Raw genomic sequence first — 27,259 nt, 5'->3', positions numbered from 1 at the left:
GAGGTAATAAGTACGCTCAACTGTTTTGTACTACCCTGAAATGACACAAGACATGCACAGATTGACATCAGACTGCAATTTTGGAAAGCTACTGCCAATTGAAATTAGATTTTCTAAGGTGTTCCTGGTGCTGTCTACAATCCTCAATTTTGTTTTCATTATGTCTAGCGGTGAGCAGCTCTTCTATTACTTTTGTGTTGTATTGAGGAGTAACAAGGTCAAATCTTGCAAACTGCAGACCTTTATGAGCATGAAATACCTGAAATTGGTGCTTTTTTCATCCAGGACTGTGATAGCCCTGCATTTAGACATGTCAGAGTGTTATAGTTAGAAGTTGGAGAAAAGTCAAGTCAGTGGAAGCTTCCTATTTGTATTGCAAGATAAAGGTCTGTGTGTGTGCGTGTGTGTGTGTGTGTGTGTGTGTGTGTGTGTGTGTGTGTGTGTGTGTGTGTGTGTGTGTGTGTGTGTGTGTGTGTGTGTGTGTGTGTGTGTGTGTGTGTGTGTGTGTGTGTGTGTGTGTGTGTTTGTGTGTAGATTGAGTGATTATAGTGTCGGGCAAGAGAAACAGATCTTATCAAATCCATTTTACTCAGTGTATGCTGGAAAGAAAAGACATTACATACTCAATATGAAGTCAATATAAACCTGATAAAAAATCCTGGACTATGTGATGAATGTGTGACATCCACATGGGATGCGTTCATCTACTGCTCACCTTCGATGTATGAACTGTAGTGTGCCCTTCAAAAGGACAGTCTGATTGAAGTTATGTGTGGGTGGTTGGCTCCTTTCAGGTAGTAAACATATTGTCAGTTCGCAGTGTCTGGAGGGTTTTGTAGTTATCCCATGGGTGAAAGCCTCTCCCCAGCACAGCAAAGAAAGGTCTTCCTTTAATCCCAGAGGAAAAACTCTGGTGTGGACTGGTGCTGTTGTCAGAAAAATATCCCATCTTCCCCACTAACCTGCTGCTTTTTTTATCTTCTGTCTGTCTGTCTCTCTGCTTCTCTGTCCCTGTTCCTTCCTTTCCTCCATCAGACAGTCAGTTTGGAGTTCTACATTGATGTTCATGCCCACTCCACCATGCTGAATGGCTTCATGTACGGCAATGTGTTCGAGGACGAGGAGCGCGTCCAGAGACAGGCTGTCTTCCCCAGACTGTTGTGCCAAAATGCACCAGATTTCTCCTTTGTAAGTCACACAAACAAACACACCACAGAGGCGGGCTTGGGAGCAGAATTTCACACGGATTCGATCCTGGGGCAAGCTCAGGAAGAGAACATGAAATAGTCCTATCTCAGCAACTACTGGTGAGGTGGTGTTTAGTGAGGCATTTAATTGCCAACTGTTGCAACGGTAGTGGCACAAAGTTGAAGACCTTGGTTGCGCCACGCACCTCCCAGGTGTAAATGTGTGTTGCTGCATGGATTTTTTGAAAAAATATACATAGACTGCATGTATTAATTAGCAATGCACACACAATATATAGGAGCATGTTCCAGCTGTGCACAAAGAGACTCACCTTGACAACAAAAGAGAGGAGGTGAGGGCAGTATAAAAGAAGAGAGGGTGGAACTTTATAAACCCTGACCGTTCAGTTCAATTAACTCATAACAGTATACAGAATAATTAAAATATTAAAGCACACACCCAATGATTATAACTCTCTATATACTGTTTAATACATCTAAAAAGGTATAAATTATGTTAAAGAACACAGGATAATTTCAATGTTGAGTTAGTATGCAAAATGTTGGTGTGACCAGCAGCAGTGTTGGCAGAAGTCCTTGAGCTGCAAAGATATGAATTGAAAGTATGTATGAGAATCTACACCACCCCCTTAATATAAAGTTTAAAAAAACATCAGTATTTATCCAATATGTATCCAATTTAACTGTGTATAATATATAACATGTATAATATACTGTAAATTCTAATTGCTAAAGAGATCCTACAGATCCTGCACAAAACAGTTTCCCAGACATGTAACCATTAATATGAATATGCATTTATACTGTATGTGCAGAATAGAAATAGCAAACACTGTATAGGCCATGACAAAGCACAGGACTATATTGTAAAAGTAGGCCAGGATATTCTGTATGAGCAGTGCAGGTGTTCTGCTGAAGCACCTCTCTCGACAGGACTGTACAGAGACTGATGGGGGTGAAGAGGGGAAAACCAAGGAGGAAATGAAAGTGTTTGAAATGAACGGAGCAGAGAAGCAAAGAACAGAAGAACATGTGAGGGAAGACATCAATTCACTGACTGTGATGCTCCTCTGCCAGCCACACATGCATAACCTAATAACTCCTTTTCATACAGGTACATTATCCACCAAACAGTTTCCTCTCAGCCCGGTGTCACTTCCACTGACCTTCGTTTTTTTAGTGATGGTGACATTTCATAGCAAAGCCTTTTCACACATCATAAAGAATAACCTTTGTTACCCATTGACACCCTGTGCCAACCTGGATATGGAGACAAGCCAGAGTGGCAGACGTTCACCCACACATGTATGGAAATGTCACAGATTGTCCCTGCCTATACAGTATGCAGTTACGAAGGATGAGTAAACCGCTATTTCAGGAGAATTTCTCTCTCTCTTTCTCTCTCTCTGTATTGCTTGTGTGACAGCTGGCCCGGGGGTCATCTCCCTCGCTGTGCTTTTGTCCCTCTGCCCATTCAGCAATACCTAAAGCCCAGTGCAGCAGCAGCAGCAGCAGCAGCAGCAGCAGCATAACACAATCATGCCAAACTCCCACTGGTGGCCGCCAAGTCTGCATCTCAGCAAAGCAACTCTCACTGCAGCAGAGTGGAGTGACAGTGAAAGGAAACTTTTTCCACACTCTTCCCTAGACAGCATCATGTTTTTGTAGTATAGCTGACACGCTGAAACTTAAAATAGACTCCAGGTTTTTTTTCTACGTTAGCCATTTGCAGCATTGTAATGGCATTGTATGCAGTCAGTCTGTTCAAATAAGCTGCCTTGTCCTGTATTCTCGAGAGGCTTACCTATAGAAATAGAACAAGAGTAGAATGGACATTGAACTGTTTGTGATGGTCATGTCGATGTTTGTTAGTTAGGTCGTGAATTCTGTCATGCTCACTAGTTTGAGAACTCCGTCTTAGCCCATCATTTCATCACTAGAATCGGATGACTTACCAATAGAAATACGAAGCAATTAAATCCAGAAATCCTCAATGCCACTATAGCAGCAAGTGGATTTATACGTAAGTTTATGCTAAGATTACACTACAGCAGTTACAGTTCTTTGCAATGGCAATGGCACACATAAGAGTGAACGCCGCTCTGACCATCTTAATATGTTGCTTTGAATGGGAAAGTACTACTCTGATTCTATTTCTATGTGCTTACCACTTGCACATTACTAAGAAACAACACATTTTCACTGGTGAGACATGTCGATATTGACATAAGCCGCTTTGTTTTTAAATTGGTCAACCAAAAAAAAATTGGTCAAAATAAATTGTGACTCAAATATTTTCTGAGCAGATATTAATGGATGGGATTATTTTTGTAAACGCAATAAGAGGTTTTCTTTAGGCTTGTCAGAGGCTGGTCCTCACTGATAAAGACCCTGCAGATTATCATGAACTTAGATCGTAATGGTAACTTTAGACATACCTACAAACATTTGTATTCTGACTTACCATATTATGCCAATGCTAAAGAACTGCTCCAAACTAAATATGATCTATGATGTACTTAAACAAAGTAACATTATAATAGTGTAATACTTGATGAAATGATGCCTTGACCTAAACACATCCCAGAGAAGTCAGTGGAAATTGTTATAACTTGATTTAATAAGTTAAGTAGCTAATGTTCAAACCCTCAAAAACTGATTGCTGATATGAGATACTTGTCAGCAAACGCATATTTACTCTCACAGATCTGCCCCACACACAAATAGTCATTTTGTGATTCCACCAGAGAGTACCAATGTGCAATGTAGACTTTTTTAAAGTTTAGACGTGTAAACTGGGACAGTATTTAAGGCTATATGTCATAGTTGGTGCTAATGATCTCTGTCGGGAAATTCTCCAGACTCTAGAGTCTTGCTCAAAGATGCTTTAACAGGGAAGATGCTTGCTGACACAAAGACTCGAACCTAAATCACCAGACCACTAGTCCAGCACAATGTCTCAGATATGATTGTTTTTTGTCTGCATTCCTCTAGTCCAACACTTCCTTTAACCGAGATGTGGTGAAGGCTGGTACCGGTAGACGGTTCCTCGGCGGTCTCCTTGATGACACATCCTACTGCTACACTCTAGAGGTGTCCTTCTACAGCTACATGACGGCTGGCAGCACCGCTCCCGTGCCGTACACTGAGGAGACATGTATCCTTCGACCTATGTGATCTGCATGAGCATGTGCGTACATGCATCTGTGAAGAACTGTGAAGAATGAGCAGCGGTAATGTTCTATTGCACGTGGGCGCGTGTGCACATGTGTGTGTGTGTGTGTCAGGCCACGTATACTCACTAGAAAACCATGTTGCTCTTTTGTTACCTCTTGTTGCGACAGATGTGCAGTGACAGAATAAAGATGCGATAGCTATTTATTTCATTTACAAAGGAGAGAGGAGAAAGGGGACTCGTTTCGGCATATGTTGTGCATGTATGTGCACAGTTGAGGCTTTGATTGTGATAAATAGTAGCACAATAAAGCAAACATGATTCCTGGCGACTACAATCACACACCCACACACAGACACATACTAGCACACACGCATTCATTCGTCACGGGAACCAAAGTTCACAGGTGCTTTAATGGAGCCAGATGGGAGGAAGTTTTCCTTCAGTTGACCTTCTCAGGGCTGAAGAGCTCCTGAGAGCTGGCCGATGGCGGTCTGATCGTACCGATAAAGTGAGTGAGAAGAGGGAGAAAGAGAGATTTAGAGAGAGAGATAAGGACCCTACATATGAAAAGTATGTGCTCCCCTTCACATATTCTGCAGCTGGAGGGAAGGGTGGATATAGACGCAGCCCTAGTGCCCTCTAGTGCTAAGAGCCAGCACAGTCGAGTCACACCCACATGTAAAGTAAGTGGCATTCAGGTCAATTGTAAGTCCTGATCACTTGAAATTTGTAGAAAAAGTGATACAAAGTCACTCATGCGTATTGGGATGTGGTGCACGGGATTTTTACAGCCCTCTCTACTTTAATGCTTCTCACAGAAACATCTCAGCTCTCTTGCTTTATAGTTGCGATGGCCAAATGCAAATACAGGCATGTGCATGCACGCAGGGCACCACCACAGCCTCACGTTGAGGAGGCAGATGTCTGGCTGTTGTGATAAACAAAGTCCGCTGTGTTTTCATTTAAATAAGTGGCACTGGGTTCAGAGCAGGATAAGAGATGAGGAGCCAGGTTTGAGAGGGACATTTCATCTGAAGGTCAAATTGGGAGAAAACTCAGCCCTCGTGGGAGGACTTGCTTGATCTTTTTGTTCGCCAAATGTGTGTGTGTGTTTGTGTGTGTGTGTGTTTGGCTGTGACAAGGCGAAGTGTACAAGGAGGAGGGGCTCCACAGGGTGGGCAGGCAGCACAGGGACCTGGTGTAGAGTGGAGATTGGGGTCAGGCAGGTTGAAGGAACCAACCATGTCGCTTTATACGCCCCAGCAGTCAGCTCGATGGAGCGTGCAAATCATCAACAGAGACCTTTAGCATCTCAACACCCCCTCCTCCACCTTTCTCACCTGACGCACACACACGCACACACACACACAAGTACGCACAATCAGTCCATTAAACTCATACATGACAAATGAGTAATAACCTAGACCCCTAAGTCTTACCACCTTCAGAACATATAAACCCTTACCCTTTAATCTTTCCTGACTCTCCCTCTCCACTGCTGTGACTTGTAGCCACCAAAATTGAAATCGTAACCTTTCTCACAGCTGAGACTTTTGTCACAGTTTGCAGGTGCTCAGAAAAAGGTGTAATGCGGAGTGTGTCTGTATTTGTTGTCTGATCTCTCCTTTCATATCCTCCTCTCTCCTCCAGTCTGTCCTTTCCTCTCATCTCGTCACCCAGAACATAACAGCTCATTATATCATTTAGTCAAGCTGAGAATCCTCTTCTCTGAAACAGCAGGGACAACCTCTATCGTGTGTCTGTCTTCTCTTCGTCCTCTAATCATTAGCACCTTTGTGTGTGTGTGTGTGTGTGTGTGTGTGTGTGTGTGTGTGTGTGTGTGTGTGTGTGTGTGTGTGTGTGTGTGTGTGTGTGTGTCTTTTTTTGATGCATACGTACTGTACTTAAAGTTAGTTTCAGTCTCACTGACGTCCAGTATCATTAAACATTCTGGCCTGTTATTGTTCTCCAAGTATTTCTATTTTCGTAGTCCAACTGTGTTTTGTGATGGACCTTCCGGTTCATTCTCAGAATTTTGAATTGGAGTCAAGGTTGAGAGAATCTGGGACTTCGTTCAAGACTCAGCTTGATGCTTCCCACTGCGTGTGTTCAGTACGTGCCTTTATGTCAGCATTCAGGGCCTACTTACCTTGTAGGTGTGTGTGGATATGTGGGTGTTTGTGTGTGTGTGTGTTGTGGAGAGACAGTATTCTCTGTGACTTTGAAGAATTATTAAAAAACTTTAAAAAGCGATTCAGGCTGTAACGCTTGCTTGCACTCCTGTGCTGAGTTGAGCAGTCTCTTATTTCTCTGTCAAGTACAATTTTCAAGATTTTTAAACTTCTAATATTGAGAAGAGGAAAATTAAATTTCTTTCTTGTGTGATTACTGCAAAGTTGCTGTTTTCCTTCAGTAAATAAAGACATGTGGGAGATTCGGAAACAGTGGTCTTCTCTATCGTCAAGAGCGTCAGTGTTGCAGCAGAATTGTGTGTTGGTGGCTAACTTGAAAATAGACAAACCCGTAGCTGTCATTTTCTATGTGTGTGATGTCTGTCTGCCGAAGCAGCAATACCCACATGCACCTCACCATAACAGTGAAACTCCAGGAATGCCAGAGCTGCCAGTGGAACACAGTATGCATCACTGAATCTGACACCCAATGGACAGGCTGTGAGAAGTATGCAAATGATATAGCTTGGAGGCAAATATGCTTCACTACCACACATCATACACATCATATCACACAGACATGCACAAATACATAGGTGCTCACACATGCATACGCACACATTTAAACACACAGTTGATTGCACAAATATTGTTACTATGTTCAGATGAACAAGTGTCCTCACATGAGTGCTCACGAAGAAACAGCCGCACACCTCCTGTTGTGTAGTGTCAGGTTTTGTATATAAAGCTGATGTTCGTGGGGAGAAAGCTAGAAAAGGCAACATTTTTGTGATGAAGATCTAAATTTGCAGTTGAAGCAAATACACTAAAGAAGTAGTTGAGAAGTTTAAAGTTAAATGGAAGTGCTGAAAGAAGTTTACATTTATTTGTAACTCGCTTTGAGAGCCAGCCTCAGGTGGCCATTCGAGGAACTGCAGTTTTGACTCTTCCACATATTGATAAGGGAGAACATGAATAGATTCTTGAAGCTTAAACCACTATGTTTGTGTTCCTGTGTGTGCATTATGTACTTTTGGTTTTACAGTGCTTTTATTACATTCACTTTTATACACAAAGCACAGCCACTAACAATAAATGAGTATGACTCTTGTAAAGAAATACTATGATTGGAATATAAAAAATAGTATCCATGTTCTGTTTTCAGAGCAGCGTAGTATTCCTGCTAGTACACACTGTAAGAAAGCAGAAGCCTTTCTTGCACTTCACTGCATTTCATTTTACTACTCAAGTTTCAGAGCTCGTCTCCTTGGCAGTGACAGTTCCTCTTGTCAGGGATTTAAATCAACCCTTGTTTGTCCCTGTGGGCAACAGGACGTGAGGTCCTTTAGTCTGCTGAATCTGCTATTGGGGACAGAAATGTCCCTTTCTGTGTTGCTGTTGTTGACTAGCTTCTTAATTAGCATTGATAATTAGTTCTCTACGTGTCAGCGCAGTGACAGGACCTGTCAGTGGCCCATATTGATGACTTGAATGTCCCCTTGCTTGTCTCCTTGTTAACTCTCATACGATCTGGACAGCATTCTCTGTGTCTTGTCCATTTTACCACTGGGGGCCTTGTTGTCTGATCGTCACCTTGTCTGTCTGTCTTTCAGAACCAGGCACGAGGGACATGGCGGTGATAGCTGCTAAATGGCATGCTGACAGTAAACAGCTGCAGTATACAAGTCATGTCCCAATCCCCTTTGTTTCACGTATCTCATCAGCGCCTTAGCTGGCGTGCCCTTGAGCCATGACAGTGACCTGCAATTGATTAGACAAGACCGTTATGTGTACCGAGATGTTAAAGAACACACCTCACACACCTCAGTGACAGGCCAGTAATATGCTGACAGGCTGTGTGAAGCTGGCACAATACTCTTTGACCTCTCTGGATAATGAATATGCAATGATAATGATAATGCTTTCAGATCCAGTTAAGTTGATGATTCGGTATTAACAATATTATTATTATTAGTCCATGCGTTAATTAAGAAGCAGCTGCCTAGATGTGGACTAAAGCAGCATAAGTTTCTCTTAATATTTCCACTACCAACCACTTCTGTAATTCAGGCTACAGCCCTCCAACTGTTTCCTGGCCATCACTTCCTGCTGCAGCAGCGAGGCCCTACGGTTTCCCCCGGCAACAGGCCAGACAGCAGTCAGGGCATCCTCTGCGTCTCCAAGCATTTGCCTCATGGATGAAGTTCTCCTTCAGGAGCTGACCGTCCATCACTAAACCTCCTGTAATAGACGGTGAGTCGTGACAAGCCAAGCTGAGAAGCCATCTGCGCACGGTGGGGTCCGGGAGATATTTTTGTCGCTGAGCGTGCCTGGCCAAAGAGCTCAGGACTGGCACCGAGCTCTGCTGACGAAAGAGAACGGAGGAAAACACCAAAAACTTTCCTGAGGTCAGAATGACACAGGTATATGAGTGTTTTATGTCCTTGAATATGAACATTTGTGAGTAGGTAAGTGTATCAGCTAAACTACTTCTAGATTAATAATTTCCTATATTCAAATAATATTTTTAGCCAAATGTTGGACAAACACTCATTCCCAGTAGATGAATCTTAATAACTTTAATGATCCCCTGACTTTTTCTGTAGCACCACCAGAAGGTCAAAGTTTTCACTTAAACTGTTACATTTCAATATATACCGGGAGGAATTGTCATGTCCCCCTTAGGATGAGCTATGATAACTTTGGTGACCATTTCCATCTCGAACCATCATAAAACTTTTAATGTGTCCAATACGTTGGCTACATAACTAAATACATTCCCATCACCCTCTGCTGTACTTCTTAGTCCCTCCCACCTGAGATGTGAGAGGAGTCGAACTAACAACATTTAACTAAATGAGACATCTGTGCTTTGGGGATGTCGTTATAAAACAACGTCAATTAAATACGACGTGTGGCACATCTGCAATGGTTGGCTGTGTGCCATGTGTCTTTTACACGTCACAAAGACTTCTGCAGAGGATACACCTGTGCATCCTCACTCAAACTTCTACTGCAATATCCTCTCTCCTCAAGATGCATTTAAGGAATCCAGAAATCCTTGGAAATGGTGCATTAGGGAGGAGGAGGCGAGGATGCACAAACTAAATACAGGAGGTTCAGGTATGGTAACATGCTAAACTAAGATAAACATTATATAACCTATTAAACATCAGCATGTTGACATTGTCTTTGTGAGGTTGTAACCATAAAGCTCAAAGCACAACTTTCCTGCTAACATGGCTGCAGAATCTTTGTCCTGTTTATAACTAGTATGCATTAAAATTCGCATAAAAGCAATTTTCAGAAGGACGTAACCTTAGTTTGTTTATCTGTAGTTTTATCCTGACCTAATCAGTATCATCAGATATAGTTCTAATGAAACAGACTGTGCGGTCCATCCACATACACACACACACACACACACACACACACACACACACACACACACACACACACACACACACACACACACACACACATCCACAGAAAGTCTGGCCTGGTGCAGGACTCCCAGACAAACAGCCAGATGGGGTGTAAATATAGACTCTGGAGTCGTGTGGAGAGCATTGCCATCAGCCTGCCGCGTGAAGAATGAAGTCCTGTGCAGGCTCCCGAAACATACGCAAAAACACCAGGCCAAGGTGACAGACTCTCCACAGAGGGGCTTGCTTGAATATTTAGAGACCTTACTTAGCAGGTATACAATGAGTGTGTGGGTGTGAGTGTGTTGCTTGAGGTATGACAAACTACAAAGCCTGAAGTATACGACCAGACAGTGCATCCAACCTGTGGATGGATGGTTTACAAGTTAACAGGCTTTGAACAACAGATTTTCTTCTTTATAGCAACTTGGATTTATGTAGCACGGGTAATTTTCGATCATAATGAGAAATTGGAAAGTATAGAATAAAAATGATTGAATCCCAGTCATTTTTAAAATATATATATATATATATATATATATATATATATATATATATATATTTCTCTGCATGCCAGTTGTTTCATGTTGTTGACGGACAAATAGTCCAGCGGATGGCAGGACGTATCTGAGTATCAACAAGGTAATAACAGGGGAAAGTGACGGATTATGTCTCTGTGTTGCTCCATCATGCTCCAGCCTGGTGAAGAATGGAGGTAGCTTAACATCAATGCGTTGAAATAGCAAAAAAAAAAACAACTTCATGTTTTTGTTTGTTTTGTGTTGGGATCTACGGTATATGAACGGTATGAATGTATAGATGGAGGATGATGGATTTAGGCTGATGGTCATGTATCTAAAGATATATTGGCAGCTGATACTGATGGTGTTTTTCTCAGTGACTAAATGAAATTTACCTCTGGCAGCTACATTGTTCTTATTCATCTGTATTTACTTTACCCTTCACTCCTGGTGATTGGGAACATTGTTGGCATTCTGTGGTTCTCTACTTCTTCATTATCTGAACCTGATTGTCATCGTTACTTGCTCCGCTGGCCTAATGATCACAGGCTTAGCAACAGCACTCATAAACGCTCAGCTGTTTTGTAAAAAGCAGTGAAGTTATTGATATTCTCCCTAATGTAACGAGGGACAATTGGGCAGGGGGATGATGTGTGTGTGCTCACCTCTGAATTTTAAATAAGGCCTCCTTGTATAAGTAATTGCTTTTGTGTGATTCATGCCAACATCATGCATTTGGCCGACGTGAGTGAAATGCAGCTGATTTAGCCTCGGTTAATTCAGACTGCGATGTTTTGTACCTTGAGGATTTACGCTGCTCATTTCTCCAGTTGCTAGCCGCTCGTTATTACTGTTCTTCATTGTGTGTGTTGATGGGGACAGGGGGGTTGATTTTATAGCTTTTAAAAAAAACATTACTCTAAGTGAAATGTGAAAAGAGATAAAGTGGTTTGTATGTGTCATGCAAATATACATCATAGATATAAAAAAGATATGGATGTCTGAATTCATTTTTCACCCTCCTTCTGGATTGTAGGAAACTTTCACTTCCTGAACTTTTATCTAGGACTTTTGGCCTTTCTGGTTCTTTTATTGTTCCTAAATTAATCTGATTCATAGATCTTTGTTTTTTTAGGACAACACATTTTGACTTCCGATAGCTGTAAAAGTACAAGTGAAACTAATGACAATAACTGGTCCATTCCAAATATTGCAATACAATGCCTGTGTTTGGCCAGTCAGATTGTCCGCTATAAAAAAAAAAGCAGCTTCTACTTAAATCAGTAATAAATATCTTTTTTGGCCACTTGGGGACATAACTTACATATCAGCAAACAGTTGGTACAGTATGTTGTTATTTATAAATCCAGCAAACACAGAGCAGCATGGAGTCATGTTTCTAGCCACCTGATTAATTTAAGTTTAATATTAACACTCTTTTAGCTCGGTTTTTGGTCTCTGCCAGCTCCTGAGGGAAATATCTGGCTCTTTCACTGTGTTCCACTATGTTCACCAGGTAATTACTAACGTTGTCTCCCTGCTGTTTGGTGCTGGGAAGGTAGCGTACATTATGTGTATCAAAGCTTTTTTCTAGCAAAAAAAGCATCCTAGTTAAGAGCGCTGAGAGTAAAGCAAACTATAAAAAGCTGAAAGATGCTAAAATGCTTTGTTACACTGAGACACTTCAGATTTGGGTGATAATTCTGTGTGCAGCTTTAAGTTTCACTTCACAATGCAATGCAACCGTTTGGGAACCACTGATGTAGAAAATGTTTTGAGCAATGTTACCGGAAGCTCTTCCAAAGACAATTAGCTTTAACTGCCTGTCTTCAGACACAAAACTGGGCAGGAATGTGGCTCGAACCTTCCTGGATTACTACAAACTCAACAACCTCATCAAGGACGACAGACCCACTCACATTCAAAGGTAAAGCAGCTTTATGAATAAATCAATATGAAGTTCAATGAATAACCCAAATATGCCTTTAACTTTACATGCTGTTCATGCTTAAGCAAATGAATGTCTCTCTGTTTTGCTGTTTCATGAACTATAACCAACCATCTCAGTCCCTCATATTCATATGTTTTTGTCTCCAGTTCGGAGGTGATGTCCCAGACAGGCGACAGAAAGGGCAACAGTGTTGGCAGAGACGAAGCGGACAGAGAGAGGGAGAAGAGCCAGAGTGTCAGGCACTAGACAAACAGACAGACGGACACGGACTGAGCATGTATAAAATGCAGAGCACCGTAGCAGGAGGATCCTTCACACTTCATTGCCTTTAGAAGCTCCACATCTCCCTGGCTATAAAGACTTATTTTCACAGATTTGTAACGGTGGGATGGCTGGTACTTGCAGAACTAAAATCGGAACAAGCTTCCTCTTGGGGTTATTTTGTGGCTATAAAATGTTGACTACTGAATGACAAGGAAAGACAAACTGGTGACCCATCTAAAGTCCATCCGAGGCTTTCATTCAGCAGCTAATTTTTGTTGTTTATACAATTGTAAATAAGTGCATGCTTCCCTGCTGTTACTGACTTATGTTATGACTATAGTGCTACGATCTGTTGGTATTTTGGTATTATAATTGGTCATTAAACACTTAATCACAATGTTGCACTGGTTGCTATCTTATATCAGTACTGATAACAGTAAATGTTGAATATGTAGAGTGAGTAGAACAACACCATCTAGTGTCTCAAGATCATAGTCGCAAAAACAGAAAATAATTCCACCACTCTGGTTGCCCTGTTCGTCAGTCTGTTTGAGCCTGTTTGAACCCCTCCCCTCTGGCAAATCGCACCATAAAAACAAGTATTGCAGAGGAGTTTGACTGACCGTTACCATTAACATTAGCTGTTACCGTTAGCCGTTACTGTTAGCCGTTACAGCTAAGTAATGCGTTTTACTGCCGTTGAACTCCTTTATCTCAATCCAACGAGTGAATGCTTGGCCTATATTGACCCCGGTTTTTGCCCGTCTCCTGTCACTCTGCTGGGACAAATAACAGCTGCAGGATTGGCAAACTCCATTTCACCAGTGCCAGTCTGCAGTAGCTGCACCCAACAACAGACAACCCTTGCAAACCACAATGCCCAAAGCTATTGACTGTTACGATGTAAACAGAACGTGACAGAAAGTCATTGTCAAACCCGTAAAAAAAAAAAAAAAAATACGAATTTAGAATAAATATTTATTTTTATGGAAAGGCAATACTTTCATTCTGTACCCTTCAAAACGCCCCCCGGGTGTATTATTATTTTTTTTTAAACAAAGCTTTTAATGAAGATTCTACATATTTAAGCTTTAATGATTGCCTTTATATTAATTCCGGGACAATGCAAAAATATCATTATAGCCTACAGATATGCTGCATATAGGATCTCTGTCCCTGGTTAGGCTTTCCTGCCTGAAAAGTAAAGAACATTTTGATCTCTTGTGTGCTGTTGCATTGTTTACACGTATTATGTCTTTATGCTCATGTAGGCCTCAGCTCTCTGTATGGTATTGACAAAGCATGATGTGTTTTTTTACCTAATGGCAGATTTCAGGACACTTTAATACACGTTTAGGATGGGATCAACTGTTTAAGTGCTGTGTGCGTGCTTGCGTGCAGAGGGCGCTTTTGATTGGTCACTCCTTGGTCACGTGGGTATACATCCGCTCTGTGATTGTTGCTGTTCTGCAGCGATGACAACGAACTTTGAAAAGTCGGATGAATGGCTTCAATGAAGAAGAAGCTTCCCGCCTCTAAAGTGCCTCACAAATCTCTGAAATGTACCGCGTACTTGGACATTGATACAGTAAGTGCGTCCTGACGCTGCTCCTTTGATACAAAAACCCAAGCAACGTTAGCTTAGCGAGTTTACACCCTTTTCATTTTACGTAACGTAGCAACAACAATCATAACGTTCCCCAACTTACGTCAGTTAGTTAACGTAAGCTAACCCAACCGTTACTCTAACTAACGGATGTAACGTAACGGGAAAATATGTTTAAATGTTAATAATATATGACTATCTTAGTAAACTTATCAACCTAAATGTGTGTCCTGAACATTATGAATATTAGAGCACACCGTGAATAAACGTTAGTAGCTTTTTTATTTGTATTTTTTACCACTTTGATCCTCTTAACGTCAGATCTTTACGCCGATAAGAGATGAGGAATGGCAGTCAGTTAAGCTGAAAAATGCCAGCTATGCTAACCACTAAACTTTTACTATTAAACGTTTACTCCCCCCCAAAAAATGCTCCAACGACTTTCATATGGCAGTCATTATTAACTAGTTTTGTTGTTGTAAGGACAAAATAAAGATATTAAAGTTATTTTTGATTTAATTAAACGTTAATTGTTGCAGTCACATCCTATATTTGCTTTTTTTTGCTTTCTATTCCAGTCATTAACCAATAAACATTTTCAAATATTTAAACATAAACATTCTAAATGTGTCCTAGTTTATTTCCTGTTGCAGTGTGTGTGAATGACATCATCTGACAGGAAATGAACAAGGACCAAGGCTGTTGTTTTTCAAATTGTTTATGTTTATATCATTGAAAAGGTCCGTAGAGATGCCCCTACTATAAAGATTGAGCCAAACGTTTAAAATGTGGGTAAAGCACATTTAAATAGCAACCGCTCACTGGTTTTTAAAACTTTGTGTTTCCTTTAATCTGCAGAGGCTGAGGCTCAGTTGGAAGCTGATTTGGTCTCATTTCCATTTGGTATATTAATCAGTTTTGCAAGTTAAAATAAAATAACATCTTTGGCAGTAGTAAAAATGTCCAGCTGATATGGATTTTTCCTCAGAGGATTGCACACCTGTGGTTCATATAGCTGATTTATTAAATAGATTTAAACTTTAAAGGGTTGCTGTTGCACCCATTTATGCTGTCATGATGTATGCATGATGTGTCATTTTTGGACAGGGCTCAAGTATTATTTTTCACAGACGCAAAGAAATCTGCCTATAAAGGTTATATACAAAAACAGCAGAATGCCTGACCTGTCACTGTAGTCACTTAATTACACTATTTGTCTGCAGGTCACATGTCCAGGAGTGCTCCTGACTAAACACAATGACATTTACCTCAGTGTGCGTATCATGGGCCAGTACAGGAAGACTCCCTGTTTGCCACCTGCATTCCCTTTACACTTCCACCACAAAATGGTATTTGTCAAGGTGAGAATTATAACTATGCTGCCTCTATTACTTAGGCACACAGGATGTAGAATTTACATAATGTGGCTTTTTAAAAAAGGGATGCATATTGCATGTCTGCAGGTCACATTGACTTTATGTTGGTTCTTTCTAATACCTATCCATTTTCCTTTTATTTACAAGAGAGTCAATAAATCTCCATTTCTTTATTTTGTTTTTTAAGGATTCACAGCCCTCCAATTTCAACATTACTGCCCCAACTGATAAAAGAGGCCATCTCTCCCCTGGGGAGAATGGCAGAGTTAGATACTGGGCTGTCAGCCTCATCTTGTTATAAGTATTGATTTGCTTTGTCTGTACTCTGTTTTACCAGACTTTCCCTGGCGTTGTTGACCCTGCTGATGTAGCTGACCTCCTGGAAGGTAAACGGCCGTCTGGGATTTGCTTCCTCATCCTCTGATATGCAAGCTTAGAGGCTATTAGCTGTGATACTGATCATTGGCTCACAGTCTATTTGTGCTTTCCTTCCTTTAAGCTGACACAACATCTTTTGAGCTGATTCAGTTGGTGCCTCCAGGTATGCTTTCTGATGATGCCATATGGGCGTTTTAAGTCCCCACTGTATCTAATCATTACTCTGCAATAACAGGATCTCTAACTTGGATTGTGTGTATATGTGTGTTCCTGTTTATACGCTTTTTAGAGGGTGAGGTCCTCGCCACAATGAAGGAGAGCACCAGAGATTTCCTGTACCCTGGTCCCAGAGAAGGAGCTGCAGAAAGAGAGATACTGATGAAGAGATCCTCCTCATTTCCTGTAGGCTGATGTTCATCTATTCATTTTATTTATTTCTTAACCCTCCTTCCAATACCTGCGGCCGTATTCATCAAACTTCTAAGAAGTCAACAAAGGAGTAAAAAAAAGTTAACTGCTGAGTGTGAGCAATGAGACTCATTTATCAAGTGACTTACTGCTACTTACAGCAAATTGAAAAGTAACTTAAGAGCAGCTCTCACTTGATCATGTGATTGATCACATGTATGCTCTGAAATAGTTTGTATTTACCCAACATCTGCTCTATTGTACATGATTAAAACAAAGGTGAGCTCAGTGTTTGTTATTCTACAGAAATGTATATAATTTTGGACAATAAAGATCGAGTGCAGATGTATTCTCGCTGTTTACACCTCTAATCAATGTAAAAACAACCCTACTCTATCTCTACTATAATTACTGTTTCAAGTAATGTATTATTAATCATGACCAATGATATTTTTGTATCACACAAAACCAGGTGTGCTTACCTCTGTTTCTATTCTGCAGTCATCTAAGGTCTAAAACCTCTGGAGTATTTTCAGTTTGTATAAAGTTCCATAAATATCTTTTTTTTGAAATTTTCAAGTAGGAGTAAAAGTGAAGGATATTTATCTTTCACTAAGACTAAAATGCATCTTTCAGCAGTTTGATAAATATGGGCCCAGGTGTATCATATGTATTTAATCCTTGCAAATGTACCCAGCTACTACCCTGAATTTATTAAAGCAGAGGTGTCAGTTGATGCGTTTAATTGTTCACATGTCTCAGCGACCCCACATTGTGCTCGTCAAAATTTTCTCCAGTCTATGAATGGCACATGTAATACTGGTGCCGAACCATGTGCCATTCATAGACTGGAGAAAAAAATTTTGATCTGTTCAAGTGAGTCTCTTCTCTTTGGCTGATTTGTCAGTGAACACTACAGGAAAGTTCACTATATAAAGGTAACCAAACCAAAGCTGACTCGTCTGAGACAAAGTGAAGTAATTTCTTTAGAAAACAGCATTTTCAATATAGAGTTGTTGACTGTCTTTGCTATACAGAACTAAACAGAGAATTTCCTCTCTTTTCACTCTCCACTTTGTCATTTTTACTTTTACTTTTTTACTTATTATATCATCTCTCCCTACCTCCTTCTCATTTCATTCCTTCATGTCTCCGTGGCTGCGGGTTGCTTTTCTATCCTCCCCTTTAGTTCTGAGGCACTAACTGGCATATTTAAATGTCTTTAAACACCATTCCCCCTCCCCAGTGTTTTTATGTGTTTGTGTTTGAGGCCTACATAGCAATTTAGATGTCTCTTTCCAAATGCCATATTATTTAAACATCACTGGAGCCTTTCTCTTCTCTGCAATTTGTTTTTCTAAAGCCAGACATAGATTGAAGATTTGTGATTGTAAATTGGTGTTCCAAGCAGTGCTGTTATCTCTCCGTTTGTCTTCATCTTCCTGTTAAAGGTGTTGTTTGTTCCTATTGTCCCTCTCCCTCTAGGGAATCTCCCCCAAAGTAGAGTTTGTCACGACATCAGTCATAGAAGAGAGTGATGGGAGAGACAGCTGGCCTGCCTCACCTGTAAGTGTCTCCTTTTATTACGTCTCATTGGTCTGTTCATACCTGCACTCACACACATGAACAGAGACACAAACACACACACTCATACACACACTATGGCCAATTTTTCAAATGTGTTGTACCTTTATCTGCTTCATGTCTGTTGTGAAAGGTTTTAGAAGGAGACTTTCATAAATATATTTTGTTGTGTTTTCCTGGCCTTTCAGACTTGCTTAGTCAACATTTAAATAGTTAAAATCCATCAATGTATCAGCCTGTGACACAGCTCAAAATGTCTTGAGTTTAAACACATCACAGCTTCATACTCAGCCTTACTGTGTACAAGTGTTGACCAAAGCTAGAACAGTGGAGAGGGCTCTAATGAGTGGTATCACTCGCCATCAGATTTGTCTGTTTCCACCATACATATCTACCTTCTATCGTTGCCATGGCTACTGCATCTATCTATCCATACTGGCAGTGTTTCAAGGGTATCTGTTCTCTCCTTGTGAATGTAATTACAGGGAGGCAGATATGTGATGCTGATAGCGAAGCTTCTCTTACATCTCTGACTAGCTGGGAGTTTACAGAATGTTTGTCACAGAACAGTCAGTCAGTGAGTCAATTTGTTACATTAACTTATCCAATGAGGGTCACCTGTATCTCTGTCACTGTGTCCTTGTGGATTTTAAAGGGTAACTTTACTTTTGGTAAAATTTTCTGGCTCTCTTCCTCTCTCTCTTTTTTTCCCTTGTATGGGCACGCCCTAGTTTTTTAATGACAGTTTCTCATCCACTGTTGACGTCTTCAGTGAAGAAATTTATGTATAATTAGTTGATCAATACAAAAATCAACTATTTTGACAAATTAATGATTGTTCTTCATTTCATTTAATTTGTTTCTAAACCCAGTTTCTCAGTTGTGAGGATGTACTGCTTTTCCTTGTCTATGATTTTGCCGTTAGAAAATTATCATTAACATTTTTTACTTTCCAAATAATTTAATGAAAAATCAATGGCATATTAACTGATGAAGAAAACAATCTTAGTTGCTTACTTAAATTTGATCTTCATGATCTTGTTTGACTCTACATACATGTGTTTGCACTTTGTAGAGGTAATCTCAGCAGATGGATACAGGTAGGGTTGAATAATGCTCCATCTAGACTGAAAAAATAGTACTTCTATAAACTCTGAGAATAATCTTTCACAAACTGTCCTATTTGCAACGTATGATCTATCAAGCAGCGGTTGGCATGTTGTGCCAAAAACACTACCATGCATTTCCCAGGTGCAATAACCTAAGCTAAGCTATTTGTTTAAATGGGATGTCACTGACAGCAAAGCAGATTGTCAGTGTTCTCCTTGCCCCTCAGGGGGATGTCTGGATCAGAGCACCGCTGTGGCTGTCAGACAGTAGAATTTCTCCATTTTCTCTCTCCTAATGGCTCGTCAGCATAGGCCTTTCCCTGACTGCCTGCCCGCCCAGCTGACAAACCTTATCTAGTTTTAATAGAGATTTAGAGTGATAGCAACTTCCAAAAAAAAACTCTGTAACTGTAGCGATGCATATACATTCAGTCTTCAGTTGTTATTACTCTTTCTGTGCAGATTTTCTGGTGCTATAATCTTTTGGTAATTGTTATTATTCTCATTCATATACCATTTCACTTTTAGCCAAAGTAGCAGAGAGGACATTTTGGTCAGTCTCTCTGTCAGCCCATCACTTGGTCCAGACTAAAATATCTCAACAATTGTTTGGATTGCCATGAAAATCTGTACAGACTTCCATGCACCTCACAGTGTTCACCCTAATGACCATGGTGATCACCTGACTTTCTTCAGCAGGTCAAAATTTTCACTTTTCCAGTGTCAACGTCTACTGGATGGATTGGAAAGACTTTTTCTATGGCTGGTGTATGTTAATGACTAACGATTGCCATGAAATTTGGTACAGATATTCATGTCCACCTCAGCATCATTTGTAATCACTGTGGTGAGCCTTTTCACCTAGCATCTTCAAAATAGTTTTGTCAAATACTTTGGCTTATGATCAAATACCTGCAAAACTAATGACATGCTCATCTGCCTCTGTACTCTGTGTTTAGTGCTAATAAGCAAATATTATTATGTTAGTATCATCGATGTTATTAGCATGCTGAAGTTAGCATTTAGCTCTAAGCAGTGCTTTCCAGTAGTGGAAATAGCAGCTTTTATCAGTTGGTGACAGGGAATCTGACTGACTCTCAGTAGCTGCCCAGCGAAGAACAGACAGAAGCCTGAAAGAAGTCAGAGATGGTGGCAGATGTGGGGATGGGAGAGCATACCTTGCTTAATTTTATTAAATCAGACCAATCTCAAATGGCAACCTCAATGAGAATTTATTAATCATTTAGCTTCTCTTAGAAATAGTTTTAATGCTGTGTGATTTCCCTAATTAGCATTTAGATTGTCTTTGTGTTACAGCCAGGTAATGTCTCTTTATCATATTAGACTAGAGATGGCCATCAAATGCAATTAACATTTTATCTTAACTTATTTATCCCCGGTTGGCATTACCTGCAGGAAGTGGGATATTGCATCGGAGAATGATGTTAGTGGCCATTAGAGTTATTGAAGTAATTCTGCTGAGATTGTCTCCATGGCAGGCCCGACTGGGGAAGCTGTTGTTGTTGTAACACTTAAGTGAAATGATTTAGCTAATGGTTTAATGGTTTTGTCCAGGGAGAACAAGTCTGTGTCGAGAGTGAGCTGCCTTCATGGCTCAAATGGTTGCTGCGCATGAAAAGAAACAACATTGTGGTCTGATATCAAGATATCAACATTTTTGTTTCTTTTTCTTTCTCTTATTCTGTCCCTGCACCCCCAGACTTGCTGTCTATCTCCAGTGACGCCATCTTTAACCCCATCCAGAAAGAGTTCAGCAAAAAAAATTCCACCATCCAGCAGGCAGTTTACCAACATGGATGATGTGAACCGTGTCTCTTGGAAAGGTGGGAAGGAAAGGCTAAATGTTGAAGCTAGAATTAAGAATTCTGCACCATTCACAACGCCCAGACGCGAACCGTCTTCATCCCCATCGCGCCAAAGTCCCCAAAAAAACAGGAAGGAAAGAAAACACACTTCTCCTAGAGTTTCTGTGGACTCCAGCTATCAGCAGCCCACAGTTTCCTCAAGCACGCGAGCCTTGTCCCCTTACACCCACCGCAAGATGTGCCAGCTTTCAGAAGACGCCAGGCAGAGGCTCAGCCATCTCCAGCTGGGGCCTCACCACTTTAGGAAGGAGACTGAGAGCCAGACGCCCTTCTTGGTTAGTACCATGAGATATAGTTCTCCAAACTAAAGGCAATTGACAAAAAAGTGACATGATGGTTTGCTTAATGCTAATAATACATGTGTTCAGTGGACAGGGGTGAAAATTAATGGGATGGATTCTGAATTGATGTAGTTCAACCTCAATGGGAGATTCCCAAAATGTAGCATTAGCTAGGGCAGATTAAGTGGAAGGCATAATAAAAGAGTAGTGTTAATCTTTTTACCTGAGCCGTTAATGGATTTTGACGTCATGAAAATGCTTCACTGTGTGCACATGTGATACGGACTATTATCCTCAATGAGGGGCTTGAGCGTACTTTAATAGCACACATGCTGGATTTAGGCTGGTACACAGTTATTTGTTAACACTTTAATTATGGTCGTATCACTGCTATCTGATATTTGCATATAAAAGGGAGTGATTTTGTGATCACACAGCCGTGGGGAATATACAGTTGATGGACAAGAACAACACAGCATTCCCTCCCTCTGTTCCCCTCTGTAACCCTGCTCCTTCATTTACATCAAATCTAATCCTGAGGTATGAATATCAAAATCCACTAACATGCTGTTATTAAAAGAAATGATTAGGTAGAGAGTTGTTTGTTTTTATCACACACATGAATGGAACGTACTAGAATACAACGGGCGTTTTATTAAAGAGTGTTTTTCCTGCTCTGGTTTTCCTGAGGGAATCTTCTGTCGACAATTAACCCTGGTAATTGAGAGTCAAGCTGCAATTAACAAATAGATACCTAATGAAGTAGCTTAGCCCCATGTTGAATGCATTATCAGAGCCTCAACTCCCTTTTTGTTTGTGTAGAGGGAAGCACATTCCCAACCCAACCATTTGAGAAAGATGGTTATTCTGTAAAATGCTTGTTTCTGTTTTCTTTATGACTTATTGTGATATTTTTGGTGAAATTATTTGGATTTGAGATGACAGACTAATGACTTAACAGTGTTTTGGCAGGTTTTCCTTTATTCCGCACAAACTAAAGAAATTAATATATTCTGTTGTTGATTTAATTTACACAATATAGAAGAAAAAACTTGTCATATCATTTGGTTTTTGAAGTTGGTAATGATTTGATTGAGTCATGTGTCAGGATACTGCTTACAAATGAGGAAAGAAATACTCCTCGCTGAGCGCCTGAATGTCAAAACAACCTTGACGTGCATGGGTTTTACTACGAAGACAGAATTCAAACTACAACAATGTTAAGTTTACGATATTGTGACAGCAGATTGTTTTTATGTTGTGTTTTATTCCAGGTCCCTCGTTGCAGTAGTGCCTCTGTGATGGGAACTCCCTCCTCCTCTCCACAAAATGATGGCGTACATCGACACTCAGTCAGCTTCACAGCCGATCACACAGGTAGGCCTTCACGCACACATGCAGAAACTAATACATGTACTGAGGACATGCTGTGCTCGCTGCAGAAATACATGTTTGCAGTTTGTCTAATATATCAGGACTTTTTCTTTTCTGGTTTGACGTCTTTGTTTACTTATTCATGATAAATTAATACTGGTCTTTCAAAATGAATAATGGGCTGCATTTATATTTTTGGGTTGTTAAGCTTGTTCGTGGATATCAACAATGATAAAATAGCTTCCTTACTTGTCATAGTGTAAAAATGGTGCAAAGCTATAGTAAGTATGCACAGATAGTACAGATAGCATACATAGAGGCATCTGTATACAGATGCCTCTATGTAAGGTAACTTTTACATACACCTGTTTAAGTAGAAGTTATGCAGCCCAAAAGTTTTCTCTTTTCATGAAATATTTAACTTGTCTTTGTCATAATAGATTATTCTCTGCTGGGGAGCTACAGACCAAGAAAAGCCACAGTAAGTCTAATTAAGACATTTCAAGCCAGTGTGGTCTTTACCTAGTTTTTAAAGTGTCCTGAGATAGCTTTTGTTATGATTTGGCACTTTAAATAAAATTGAATTGAATTGAATTGAATTAAATGATGCAGTGGCATTGTGAGTACACATACTCTAAGCCAGACTAACGAAATGACAACTGTTTTAGACATTTCTTCTCATTAGAAAGGTATTCTGAAGTAAAGTGTATTTTTCAAACTACTCGATTCTTTCTGCCCACTTAAACTGAAAATGTTCTTAATATTGTGAACAAATAATAACAAAATAGTAAAGTAAAAGTAATGAAATATTGGTAACATTTAATGCTATAAAGCTAAACTGCCACACCCCTGTGACCTCTTCCAGGTGAAATCAGGTTCTATGAGAGTCCAGTCGTCTCCAGAGACACAGTCCAGACTTGATGCCCAGATCAAAAGCCCTGTGAGAGGTGCTGCCTTCGCTCAGTCCACCCTGACTTTGCCAAACTCCAGATGTCCTTTAAATGTCAGCCATTCCCTCAGAGAAAGGTAAACTCTCTAGGTAATACAACCCTTCCCCTCAATCAACCTTGGATATACCTGAATGTTGTTTTGAATCTTTTAAATGTCTGTAAAAGGAATGGATTTGTTCAAATCAAAGCCACTCTAAGATGAAAAAATGCATAAAGACCAAGCAGTTCAGCAACATAATTACCAATGTAATAGCCATAAAATGTGATCTCAACTTTTTAATATTTTCTTGGGGACCTCTAAAACAAGAATGCTCTGGCCACAAAACCGGTTCATTTTTCTTTCACACTCAGACCAAAGCAAGAGAAAACATAATCTTCTGTTTGTGGTGTTTGCCCTGAGTTTATCCCGATCCATCTGTGTAAATCATTGGTGTTTGCTCAAAAGATCCTGAAAGCAAAAGAGGCACCTGTATGAGTTTCCAATTACAGTATACGACAAATGCAGTATATGGCAATCCCTTGAGATGTTAGTCATACACTGTCGCTGATTTGTGTGCACGTATGTGTGCGCGCTCATACACATCCAATCTTTAATTTTGATCACATTCGACAGGCAGGATGATTTCCCCTCCACCTCTTAAATTACAGAAGCTGATGTCTTGTCATGTTTGTTCATTACTAAGAGAGGAGGCAGAGAGAAGGGAAAACAAAAGAGGAAAATGGTATTGATTTGTGTTTCAGCTTGAGTCTGATGCATTTGACCCGATGCACGCATTAATACATTCAGAGAGACCTTGTCATCGATCATGGCAGCAGTGAGTTGAACACACCGACGCGGCCGATGTTCCGTTTTGTTTGTTTGTGTCTGCTCTCCTTCCCCTTCACTTCTTCTCAGTTTATAAGTAAGCATTAAAATCAATAGACAATCTTAAACTGCAAAGTAAATTGTAGGAAATGAATGATACTTTTCTCTCAATTGAAAACGCGACAGGAGTTGCAGGGTGGGAGATTAGAGCAGGCCTTTGTAGATTCCCTCCGACAGGGAAAGGGGCACGTCTTACCAAGAATCTTTGATCTATAAAGAAAATGACAGATGCCAGTGGCAACGTTTGCTCCCTAAGCCCCAAAGTCTCAGTCTATTCATGTCTCTGGATGATTTGTCCTTGATGACTTTTTGAAGCAGGTAGCGAGTTTATCTGATTACAGATGAAAAGCTTCCATTCCCACACTGCGAGCCAGGCCGAGACACCAGCCAGTCAGTCAGGCAGTCATCACCCCTTCACTCCCGACAAATAGACAGGGATGAGAGGCAATACTGAAATTTATTACTGTTCACTTCTGTCTGTCTGTCAGGGCACAAATCATAACTGCCGTGGCCAACTTACGGACACGCTTATATTGTATTGATGAAGCACATTTATGCCTCCAGTTCCAATGCAACGCGTTTTGCAAAATAGGTTGAATATATAAGTGTTTGTGTGTGTGTGTGTGTGTGTGTGTGTGTGTGTGTGTGTGTGTGTGTGTGTGTGTGTGTGTGTGTGTGTGTGTGTGTGTGTGTGTGTGTGTGTGTGTGTGTGTGTGTGTGTGTGTGTGTGTGTGTGTGTGTGTGTGTGTGTGTGTGTGTGTGTGTGTGTGTGTGTGTGTGTGTGTGTGTGTGTGTGTGTGTGTGTGTGTCAGCTCTTCCACCTTGTGTTGTGTTACAGCACAGACAAGTGGACAAAAGGAATATCCGTTATCTCTCAGGCGTTGTTGGGAAGTTATAATATGATTTATTGCAATGTTTATGACGTTTTAGATGCATTTTATACTGTACTATACCATAACTTTTTATGGGATGCTATAGTATGGCTTTTTTATGCCATTTTTAACAACATACTAAAGACCTTATCGAGGATGTAAACATAAACAAGTTTGATTCCTGTTGAAGTGAATGTGAATAACATCAGCTGAAAGGAAGTTCACGAAGACCCAGGCTGTTGCCTAGCAATGGAATTCCATTGAAAATGTTTATACTATGACATTTTTAACGACATGCTATAAGATGACTTTTTTGACAGTTTTAACGACATATTATACTATGACTTTTTGTGACATTTTTGAGTTTTTCATGACATTTTTAAAGACAAACTATACCATTACATTTTTGTGACATTTCTTGTTGACCCACAGTACTATGACTTTTTTAATGACATGCTTAATATGACTTTTCTAACATATTTTACTATGACTTATTACATTTTTAACAACATACTATACTATGACTTATTGCATTTTTAACAACATACTATACTATAGGACTTTTTTATGATATTTTTTGATGACGTGCTATACTATGACTTTTTATGGCCCTTTTATAGCATATTCAACTAGGCTTTTTTATGTCATACTAAAGTATGACCTTTTTTATGACACTGTCCTTTACCTTTTAGGTCGTTAATTTGTCATTCCTTGGGTGTTTTATTTCCCCAGACTTCGAACCAGTGAGTCTTGTCCATCCTACTGCCAGCAGATCCACAGCAGAGTCCAGAGGATTCTGCAGACACACAAAACCACCTGGGACCACCAAGAGACCTTTGACTTTTAACTTCCTGATCCTGAAGGTGACCAAGCAACTGAGGTTACAACACAGACACTAACACATTCGTCTCCCTTTGACGTCCATTTAAACTTCAAACCTTCCCAAGCACCTGCTGAGCCGTGTTTGTTGTCTTAACTTTTTGAAAAGGCAGGACATTTACAGGGGTTACATTCAAAAGCATAGCAGCACTGTCTCCCTCCCACCCATCAGCTGGGCTTTTTTTTTGCCCGTCATCTGATTTCTCTGAAGCTGTGTGTGTAATTGGCTCGAGTATAAAGCAACATTGTGTGTGTGTGTATGGGAAGGAGACATGGTGGATGTAAGCTGCAGCTGTTAAGGGCTCATCTCTCACAACACAAAAGAGACAAAAAAAGATAGCCAAGAGCCACCGTTGGGAGCCAGCAGCTACAATAGACTGAAGAGATTTAAGAGCGAGAGGAGGAACAAAACTAATCCTGAATTAAAGAGCAGGAGAAGCAAAGAAATCAGGCCTTAACATAAATTAAAACAGTCTTTCAGATCCATAGTTTCACACTGAAATATCTCAAATGTTGAAATAGAATTTGTATGTGCTAATCTGCGCTTAATAATTAATACTTGTTTAATTCAACCACAGGCCATGAATTCAATCTTTTATCAATGTAAATAACATTAAATGCAGCTGTGTTATGTGCTCTCTTCACAGCTCTACTTACAGATTGAATTCATTCCTAATATAGAAAATATATTTTATTTAACAGGAGGGAAAAAGTAATACAATAAATAATCATAGTTTTGGGATCTTTGTATTGCTCTCTTTAACCCATATTAACCATGAGTCCAGTAAGTTACAGAGCAAAACTGTGCTCTGCTTCAACGTCATTACCGCTGATATGACATTAACTTTCACAGGCCCAGTTTGCATTTTCAGGTTACAGTAGCACATCAGTTTGCACATGAAAATTCATATAACGAACCCATTTAACATCCATTACTTTTTAAATATGACAGTGTTATACTGCAAATATAATT

General features: G+C 40.2%; 2 protein-coding genes across 2 annotated transcripts in view; both read left to right on the top strand.

The window, feature by feature from the left end:
* Positions 1–12,700, top strand: part of agbl4 (AGBL carboxypeptidase 4) — a gene marked incomplete at both ends in the record, with an annotated part of 285,820 nt that extends 273,120 nt beyond the window's left edge. The window contains 4 exons of the mRNA XM_083940174.1: positions 1,036–1,188; positions 4,203–4,365; positions 12,337–12,430; positions 12,601–12,700. Coding sequence (XP_083796300.1) covers positions 1,036–1,188; positions 4,203–4,365; positions 12,337–12,430; positions 12,601–12,700 — 510 coding nt within the window. The remainder of the gene's footprint in view (positions 1–1,035; positions 1,189–4,202; positions 4,366–12,336; positions 12,431–12,600) is intronic.
* A 1,522-nt stretch (positions 12,701–14,222) lies between these two features.
* Positions 14,223–26,254, top strand: spata6 (spermatogenesis associated 6; the record flags this gene model as incomplete). The annotated part of the gene is made up of 11 exons (XM_083910964.1): positions 14,223–14,306; positions 15,548–15,685; positions 16,038–16,086; positions 16,200–16,241; positions 16,368–16,480; positions 17,972–18,052; positions 20,900–21,340; positions 22,621–22,723; positions 23,161–23,201; positions 23,586–23,746; positions 26,140–26,254. The coding sequence occupies 11 exons, from the start codon at positions 14,223–14,225 to the stop codon at positions 26,252–26,254; spliced, it is 1,368 nt and encodes a 455-aa protein (XP_083767090.1).
* Between the last annotated feature and the right edge of the window lie 1,005 nt (positions 26,255–27,259).

Source organism: Echiichthys vipera (genome assembly GCF_963691815.1).
Source record: "Echiichthys vipera genome assembly, chromosome: 3".
NCBI lineage: Eukaryota > Metazoa > Chordata > Actinopteri > Perciformes > Trachinidae > Echiichthys > Echiichthys vipera.
Note: the sequence above shows the minus strand (reverse complement) of the source record. Positions and strands in the feature narration are given on the sequence as shown.